Source organism: Drosophila miranda (assembly GCF_003369915.1).
Source record: "Drosophila miranda strain MSH22 chromosome Y unlocalized genomic scaffold, D.miranda_PacBio2.1 Contig_Y6_pilon, whole genome shotgun sequence".
Taxonomy (NCBI): domain Eukaryota; kingdom Metazoa; phylum Arthropoda; class Insecta; order Diptera; family Drosophilidae; genus Drosophila; species Drosophila miranda.
Window position 1 is genome coordinate 739381 of NW_022881651.1, and position 8759 is coordinate 748139.

General features: G+C 46.8%; 3 protein-coding genes across 3 annotated transcripts; all 3 read right to left on the reverse strand.

Annotated features, from left to right (window-relative positions):
* Window positions 1-410: 410 nt before the first annotated feature.
* On the reverse strand, window positions 411-1401 carry LOC117195149. The gene is made up of 3 exons (XM_033399797.1): window positions 1367-1401; window positions 1080-1300; window positions 411-1017 (listed from the first exon to the last, which is right to left on the reverse strand). The coding sequence occupies exons 2-3, from the start codon at window positions 1291-1293 to the stop codon at window positions 620-622; spliced, it is 612 nt and encodes a 203-aa protein (XP_033255688.1). The 5' UTR covers window positions 1294-1300; window positions 1367-1401; the 3' UTR covers window positions 411-619.
* Window positions 1402-3475: 2074 nt separating this feature from the next.
* Window positions 3476-5572, reverse strand: LOC117195133 (rho GTPase-activating protein 19-like). The gene is made up of 3 exons (XM_033399785.1): window positions 4670-5572; window positions 4383-4603; window positions 3476-4320 (listed from the first exon to the last, which is right to left on the reverse strand). The coding sequence occupies exons 1-3, from the start codon at window positions 4804-4806 to the stop codon at window positions 3476-3478; spliced, it is 1203 nt and encodes a 400-aa protein (XP_033255676.1). The 5' UTR covers window positions 4807-5572.
* Window positions 5573-7297: 1725 nt separating this feature from the next.
* On the reverse strand, window positions 7298-8321 carry LOC117195148. The gene is made up of 3 exons (XM_033399796.1): window positions 8071-8321; window positions 7784-8004; window positions 7298-7721 (listed from the first exon to the last, which is right to left on the reverse strand). Exons 1-3 carry the CDS (start codon window positions 8205-8207, stop codon window positions 7396-7398), a joined length of 684 nt encoding a protein of 227 aa, XP_033255687.1. The 5' UTR covers window positions 8208-8321; the 3' UTR covers window positions 7298-7395.
* Window positions 8322-8759: the final 438 nt, after the last annotated feature.

Genomic DNA, 8759 nt, shown 5'->3' on the forward strand with positions numbered 1-8759 from the left:
GCCGAAGCTCCAAAAGCTCATTTTTTGCTCCTACAAAATTTGTAGCGTTGTCTGACCAGATGATTCGAGGTTTGGGACGTAGACTTATAAAACGCCTTAATGCTGCCTGAAAGGATTCTGTAGATAGATCCCGAACGACTTCCAAATGAGTTGCTTTGGTGATAAAGCATACGAAGACAGCGATGTAACATTTGATAGGAGGCCTGCCTCTGACTTCCGACTTGTGATAAAAGGGTCCGCAAAAATCAACGCCCGTTGTGTGGAATGCTGGATTAGTCTCAGGCAAGTTTCCCATGGTATGTTCCCTCAGCACTGGCTTCAAACGAAAGCATCTAACACATTTGCGAATGATTCCCGCAACATATTTGCGTCCTTCAAAAGGCCAGAATTTTTGCCGAAGCAGTCCGAATGTGAATGTGAATGTTAATGTGCGCGTACAGCTGCGCCAGTGCAGTGTCCGTGTAATTGCTGTTGTTTGCCGCTGCCGTGGCGGCACGATCTACAAAAGTGTACACCGTGTTGACCGTCGAGTCGTCCGAGATAGATTCTTCAAGGGTTTGCTCCGGTGACATGGTTTTTTTGCGTTTGCGCTCAAGAAAGTACGCCCGAATATCGGTGGCTAGCTTTCCGGGAACTTCGAAGAACTTCTCCTCACGCGCTGCCACCGAATGGAGCATTTTAATAATGTGCTGCAGTAACTCGCGATGCTCTTCGGGGAGCAGGAGAAGGAGCAGCTGCACCGAGTTGAGATGTTGTTGGCGCTCTGCGGTAGCCGCCACCTGACCCCCATTAATGCCTGGCTAAGCGGCGCTATCTGAAGATGTGCTGGATAGTGGGCGTCTGTAAGCAAAGGCTCTGGCAGCTCGGCCAGAAAGCTCTTAAAAACAGTGGCACAGTCGTGAGCCGAGAATCCTGTCAGTTCCAAATCCAAGGGCTGGTCGGGCTGTATGTGCATTCGTAGCTCGTTCTGCCTGGAAACGGCTCCTGTCTTGCGAAATAGTCCCTCCTGGGTGAGATCTGCAGAATAGCATTTCCGCATTTAGAATAATTCAATTTTCCGGACTCTCCCTGTCACTTACTCTTCTCCAGCATAAGAAACTCTTTGAGCTCCTCCAGGTGCATCAGAAAGCCTGCATCAATTTGTTGCTGCAGCGTTTCAGTGGGACTGTTGCCCGCCGACTTACTGCCTGCCCCAGCCGTGCAGCCTGTGGCAGGTCCGCGATTCTTCTTGGAGAGGCGATTCCACTTCTTTATCTTGCCCTTATCTTCGTAGACGATTTCATGGCACGGCATGTCGAACCTGCAACCCATAAATCGGTAAGCACTATATTTCGATGGGATGGCAGCGTCGCTCGTGGCAACTTACTCGTCGGTGTTTAGTTCCAGCTCGAAGGAGAGGGAGCAGGCGCACCAGAGACTTGTATTTTTCGTAATTGCTGTTGCGCATGCGTGTCGCTAGGTCGCGGTCATTAAATTCATTGATGTTGGCGTATTCCATGTCCATTGTTATACGCAAGGGCGTATACAGGGCGACAGCAGTAGCCAAAGCAACAAAACAACAACAGCACAAACGAAAAGGACTTCCGTAGATTCGAATCCCAGCACTCACACGCTCACTTTAACAAATATTACTTTTCTAAAAGTACATTATAGAAGGTTTGTGGCCTGACAGCATATTTGTTGATAGCTTTTCTGGTGGAATTTAATTTCGGAAAATTGGGCGAGACGCGCTGCAAAAATTGAAATATTGAACTGGCAGAGCTGTCACTGGCGTCCAAAGAACATTTTGTGCGAAAACGCCATGTCAATGTTAAAGAATTATAAGCTGTACACTAATGCTTCTTTATTTACAGCTGAAATTAGTTAGTAAATCTCTTAAAGAACTCGAAATTACAAATTTCGGACCAGCCGATTGAGGCGCCCATACACATGGCGCCAAAGCTGGCCGATAAACCGGCTATATACTGTGGTAGGACCGATCCCTTGGACATGTTGTGTTCTGTTCTGTTCTCCGTGACGCAAAAAATGGAACTGAAACTGACACGCAGACCGTTATTTGGCTTGACAAATTTCCCTGCATGAGATAACCAAAGCGTCGACGCTGGCGTACAACTGGCACGCTGGCAGAGGGGGAAATACTTGAAGTTGGAGAGAGTCGTAAATCAGATTCTACAGTTTCCCTTTAGAACGGCGGCGGAGGCAGAGGTGTAGAAAGCGCGCTTTAACGTAAGCAAAAGTCCCCAAAAAGCAATCGGAATCTGAAACAGCTAATTAAATGACTGCTGATATGCCACCTCCACCTCCACCCACCCCCAATACACACACCCCGCCTATTGTTATAAGAACAATCAAGTGCCTCTATAACAATCTATATAACAATCCGTTCGCTGCCAGTCGGCTATCTGGAGCTACTGATTATACTTTTGCGCGGAACTTAGGCTCTTTATATTTCATCTTGCTACGCTACGAAAATGGTATTTATTACACACAGATTGAATCAGTATCGGATCACCGCAAAATTATATATCTGCTATAGGAAACATCAGCCAGAACTATAATTTGTACTGGATCGTGCTTTAATATCACTATACGCTCATACATAAGTACCAAATATAGATGGTTGGGTATGTTGCGTGGGGAGCCCAACATCCATTTTGAAAGATACAGATTTATTGGTCATCTGACTTTAGGAGCACATGCATGCAGGATACTTCCAATTCTAGAAATCTATGTGGAATTCCACTTACAAGAGTATTTAATTTTCGGCGTAAGGCTTCATTTCCGGGGCATTTTTCTATTTATTGCATCGTGTGAAAGTAGATAATAGCATTACCTACCAAAATAATTGAATGGGCGTAAATCGCCTGGAGAGCATCTAATCTGGCTCTTAACACACATCATCGTTCTCATCACGCCGAAAACACATGTAGGTAGGTTTCTAAACTGTGACAAAATTCCTATTCCAACGGTCACATGGCGGTCAATTTATCAGGAAAGTGGCGTCCTCATTGATGTTGATCGTTTGGATTTGAATTTGTATACGCGTGTGGAGGAGCATCGAACGGGCAGGGGACACATTCAACCAGGTGGCAGCGAAGTGGAGCGGCTGGCCTGCTGATAATCGTCTATCGTTTGATATGGGTTGAACATTTCAAGTGTTCCACTGGGGAGAATCCGCTTTGCACCCGGTTCCTTGTTTTGTGTTAATGCAATAGAGGTGTTTTTCCCTAGATAACATTCTATTTTGTTTCAAGTATGCACTGCACATACACACAAGCCATGGTTCGACGATAATTTACAGATTATTTCCACTCATCATATCCTCAGAATGGATTAGTGCTTTGGGTACATTCAAGTCTTTATTACGTCGCATACAAAAGTGTTTACAGTTTCAGGTTAGCCGCATTTATGGCATAGCTGCAGGATGATCCAAATGGTGTTATATAACGAAACGGCTGGGTGCAGTGATGGATTTCTACTTCTTACGCTCTGCCTCCTCCATGGCGCGCATCATTTTGGCATCATGCTTCTCGTGATGCTCCCTTATGGCACGCTGGAGCTCCTCGCGATGACCTGCAGCGGTGTGCCTGAAAGGAGCGAGTGGAATCAATGAGCTGTGTCCCAAAGGAACGCAACGGAGTGGAGACAATGTGCTACCTTGTCCGTTTTGCTTGTTAAACTGCTTGATGAGGCGACGCTTCTTGGAGGACTCCGGACGGCTCTGAATGTGCGCGTACAGCTGCGCCAGTGCAGTGTCCGTGTAATTGCTGTTGTTTGCCGCTGCCGTGGCGGCACGATCTACAAAAGTGTACACCGTGTTGACCGTCGAGTCGTCCGAGATGGATTCTTCAAGGGTTTGCTCCGGTGACATGGTTTTTTTGCGTTTGCGCTCAAGAAAGTACGCCCGAATATCGGTGGCTAGCTTTCCGGGAACTTCGAAGAACTTCTCCTCACGCGCTGCCACCGAATGGAGCATTTTAATAATGTGCTGCAGTAACTCGCGATGCTCTTCGGGGAGCAGGAGAAGGAGCAGCTGCACCGAGTTGAGAAGATGTTGTTGGCGCTCTGCGGTAGCCGCCACCTGACCCCCCATTAATGCCTGGCTAAGCGGCGCTATCTGAAGATGTGCTGGATAGTGGGCGTCTGTAAGCAAAGGCTCTGGCAGCTCGGCCAGAAAGCTCTTAAAAACAGTGGCACAGTCGTGAGCCGAGAATCCTGTCAGTTCCAAATCCAAGGGCTGGTCGGGCTGTATGTGCATTCGTAGCTCGTTCTGCCTGGAAACGGCTCCTGTCTTGCGAAATAGTCCCTCCTGGGTGAGATCTGCAGAATAGCATTTCCGCATTTAGAATAATTCAATTTTCCGGACTCTCCCTGTCACTTACTCTTCTCCAGCATAAGAAACTCTTTGAGCTCCTCCAGGTGCATCAGAAAGCCTGCATCAATTTGTTGCTGCAGCGTTTCAGTGGGACTGTTGCCCGCCGACTTACTGCCTGCCCCAGCCGTGCAGCCTGTGGCAGGTCCGCGATTCTTCTTGGAGAGGCGATTCCACTTCTTTATCTTGCCCTTATCTTCGTAGACGATTTCATGGCACGGCATGTCGAACCTGCAACCCATAAATCGGTAAGCACTATATTTCGATGGGATGGCAGCGTCGCTCGTGGCAACTTACTCGTCGGTGTTTAGTTCCAGCTCGAAGGAGAGGTGCATGCGCACCAGAGACTTGTATTTTTCATAATTGCTGTTGCGCAAGCGTGTCGCTAGGTCGCGGTCATTAAATTCATTGATGTTGGCGTATTCCATGTCCATTGTTATACGCAAGGGCGTATACAGGGCGACAGCAGTAGCCAAAGCAACAAAACAACAACAGCACAGCACAAACGAAAAGGACTTCCGTAGATTCGAATGCCAGCACTCACACGCTCACTTTAACAAATATTACTTTTCTAAAAGTACAATATAGAAGGTTTGTGGCCTGACAGCATATTTGTTGATAGCTTTGCTGGTGGAATTTAATTGCGGAAAATTGGGCGAGACGCGCTGCAAAAATTGAAATATTGAACTGGCAGAGCTGTCACTGGCGTCCAAAGAACATTTTGTGCGAAAACGCCATGTCAATGTTAAAGAATTATAAGCTGTACACTAATGCTTCTTTATTTACAGCTGAAATTAGTTAGTAAATCTCTTAAAGAACTCGAAATTACAAATTTCGGACCAGCCGATTGAGGCGCCCGTACACATGGCGCCAAAGCTGGCCGATAAACCGGCTATATACTGTGGTAGGACCGATCCCTTGGACATGTTGTGTTCTGTTCTGTTCTCCGTGATGCAAAAAATGGAACTGAAACTGACACGCAGACCGTTATTTGGCTTGACAAATTGCCCTGCATGAGATAACCAAAGCGTCGACGCTGGCGTACAACTGGCACGCTGGCAGAGGGGGAAATACTTGAAGTTGGAGAGAGTCGTAAATCAGATTCTACAGTTTCCCTTTAGAACGGCGGCGGAGGCAGAGGTGTGGAAAGCGCGCTTTAACGTAAGCAAAAGTCCCCAAAAAGCAATCGGAATCTGAAACAGCTAATTAAATGACTGCTGATATGCCACCTCCACCTCCACCCACCCCCAATACACACACCCCGCCTATTGTTATAAGAACAATCAAGAGCCTCTATAACAATCTATATAACAATCCGTTCGCTGCCAGTCGGCTATCTGGAGCTACTGATTATACTTTTGCGCGGAACTTAGGCTCTTTATATTTCATCTTGCTACGCTACGAAAATGGTATTTATTACACACAGATTGAATCAGTATCGGATCACCGCAAAATTATATATCTGCTATAGGAAACATCAGCCAGAACTATAATTTGTACTGGATCGTGCTTTAATATCACTATACGCTCATACATAAGTACCAAATATAGATGGTTGGGTATGTTGCGTGGGGAGCCCAACATCCATTTTGAAAGATACAGATTTATTGGTCATCTGACTTTAGGAGCACATGCATGCAGGATACTTCCAATTCTAGAAATCCAATATATCTATGTGGAATTCCACTTACAAGAGTATTTCATTTTCGGCGTAAGGCTTCATTTCCGGGGCATTTTTCTATTTATTGCATCGTGTGAAAGTAGATAAAAGCATTACCTACCAAAATAATTGAATTGGCGTAAATCGCCTGGAGAGCATCTAATCTGGCTCTTAACACACATCATCGTACTCATCACGCCGAAAATACATGTAGGTAGGTTTCTAAACTGTGACAAAATTCCTATTCCAACGGTCACATGGCGGTCAAGTTATCAGGAAAGTGGCGTCCTCATTGATGTTGATCGTTTGGATTCGAATTTGTATACGCGTGTGGTGGAGCATCGAACAGGCAGTGGACACATTCAACCAGGTGGCAGCGAAGTGGAGCGGCTGGCCTGCTGATAATCGTCTATCGTTTGATATGTGTTGAACATTTCAAGTGTTCCACTGGGGAGAATCCGCTTTGCACCCGTTTCCTCGTTTTGTGTTAATGCAATAGAGGTGTTTTTCCCTAGATAACATTCTATTTTTTTTCAAGTATGGCACTGCACATACACACAAGCCATGGTTCGACGATAATTTACAGATAATTTCCACTCATATCCTCAGAATGGATTAGTGCTTTGGGTACGTTCAAGTCTTTATTACGTCGCATACAAAAGTGTTTACAGTTTCAGTTTAGCCGCATTTATGGCATAGCTGCAGGATGATCGAAATGGTGTTATATAACGAAACGGCTGGGTGCAGTGATCCATATGGATTTCTACTTCTTACGCTTTGGCATCATGCTTCTCGTGATGCTCCCTTATAGCACGCTGGAGCTCCTCGCGATGACCTGCAGCGGTGTGCCTGAAAGGAGCGAGTGGAATTAATGAGCTGTGTTCCAAAGGAACGCAACAGAGTGGAGACAATGTGCTACCTTGTCCGTTTTGCTTGTTAAGCTGCTTGATGAGGCGACGTTTCTTGGAGGACTCCGGAAGGCTCTGTGCGCGTACAGCTGCGCCAGTGCAGTGTCCGTGTAATTGCTGTTGTTTGCCGCTGCCGTGGCGGCACGATCTACAAAAGTGTACACCGTGTTGACCGTCGAGTCGTCCGAGATGGATTCTTCAAGGGTTTGCTCCGGTGACATGGTTTTTTTTGCGTTTGCGCCCGAATATCGGTGGCTAGCTTTCCGGGAACTTCGAAGATTTCCAGACCCTGCTGAATCATGTAGGACACAATGCTGGACATCTTCTTCGCCGTATAGTGGAGCGCCTCAGGCGGCATTTGCCTGGGGCAAATCAGGTGCGGTGTAAACAAGATGGCCAAATTCTCCGCGGACATCTTGTTGCTCTCCTCACGCGCTGCCACCGAATGGAGCATTTTAATAATGTGCTGCAGTACCTCGCGATGCTCTTCGGGGAGCAGGAGAAGGAGCAGCTGCACCGAGTTGAGAAGATGTTGTTGGCGCCTGACCCCTCATTAATGCCTGGCCTAGCGGCGCTATCTGAAGATGTGCTGGATAGTGGGCGTCTGTAAGCAAAGGCTCTGGCAGCTCGGCCAGAAAGCTCTTAAAAACAGTGGCACACTCGTGAGCCGAGAATCCTGTCAGTTCCAAATTCAAGGGCTGGTCGTGCTGTATGTGCATTCGTAGCTCGTTCTGCCTGGAAACGGCTCCTGTCTTGCGAAATAGTCCCTCCTGGGTGAGATCTGCAGAATAGCATTTCCGCATTTAGAATAATTCAATTTTGCGGACTCTCCCTGCCACCTACTCTTCTCCAGCATAAGAAACTCTTTGAGCTCCTCCAGGTGCATCAGAAAGCCTGCATCAATTTGTTGCTGCAGCGTTTCAGTGGGACTGTTGCCCGCCGACTTACTGCCTGCCCCAGCCGTGCAGCCTGTGGCAGGTCCGCGATTCTTCTTGGAGAGGCGATTCCACTTCTTTATCTTGCCCTTATCTTCGTAGACGATTTCATGGCACGGCATGTCGAACCTGCAACCCATAAATCGGTAAGCACTATATTTCGATGGGATGGCAGCGTCGCTCGTGGCAACTTACTCGTCGGTGTTTAGTTCCAGCTCGAAGGAGAGGTGCTTGCGCACCAGAGACTTGTATTTTTCATAATTGCTGTTGCGCATGCGTGTCGCTAGGTCGCGGTCATTAAATTCATTGATGTTGGCGTATTCCATGTCCATTGTTATACGCAAGGGCGTATACAGGGCGACAGCAGTAGCCAAAGCAACAAAACAACAACAGCACAAACGAAAAGGACTTCCGTAGATTCGAATCCCAGCACTCACACGCGTTACTTTAACAAATATTACTTTTCTAAAAGTACATTATAGAAGGTTTGTGGCCTGACAGCATATTTGCTGATAGCTTTGCTGGTGGAATTTAATTGCGGAAAATTGGGCGAGACGCGCTGCAAAAATTGAAATATTGAACTGGCAGAGCTGTCACTGGCGTCCAAAGAACATTTTGTGCGAAAACGCCATGTCAATGTTAAAGAATTATAAGCTGTACACTAATGCTTCTTTATTTACAGATGAAATTAGTTAGTAAATCTCTTAAAGAACTCGAAATTACAAATTTCGGACCAGCCGATTGAGGCGCCCATACACATGGCGCCAAAGCTGGCCGATAAACCGGCTATATACTGTGGAAGGACCGATCCCTTGGACATGTTGTGTTCTGTTCTGTTCTCCGTGATGCAAAAAATGGAACTGAAACTGACACGCAGACCGTTA

Coding starts and splice junctions, on each gene's coding strand:
- LOC117195148 (XM_033399796.1), bottom strand. CDS start 8,207: ATGGACATGGAATACGCCAACATCAATGAATTTAATGACCGCGACCTA. Junction 8,005..8,070: donor CTGGAACTAAACACCGACGA/GTAAGTTGCCAC, acceptor TATGGGTTGCAG/GTTCGACATGCCGTGCCATG. Junction 7,722..7,783: donor GTTTCTTATGCTGGAGAAGA/GTAGGTGGCAGG, acceptor GCTATTCTGCAG/ATCTCACCCAGGAGGGACTA.
- LOC117195133 (XM_033399785.1), bottom strand. CDS start 4,806: ATGGACATGGAATACGCCAACATCAATGAATTTAATGACCGCGACCTA. Junction 4,604..4,669: donor CTGGAACTAAACACCGACGA/GTAAGTTGCCAC, acceptor TATGGGTTGCAG/GTTCGACATGCCGTGCCATG. Junction 4,321..4,382: donor GTTTCTTATGCTGGAGAAGA/GTAAGTGACAGG, acceptor GCTATTCTGCAG/ATCTCACCCAGGAGGGACTA.
- LOC117195149 (XM_033399797.1), bottom strand. CDS start 1,293: ATGCCGTGCCATGAAATCGTCTACGAAGATAAGGGCAAGATAAAGAAG. Junction 1,018..1,079: donor GTTTCTTATGCTGGAGAAGA/GTAAGTGACAGG, acceptor GCTATTCTGCAG/ATCTCACCCAGGAGGGACTA.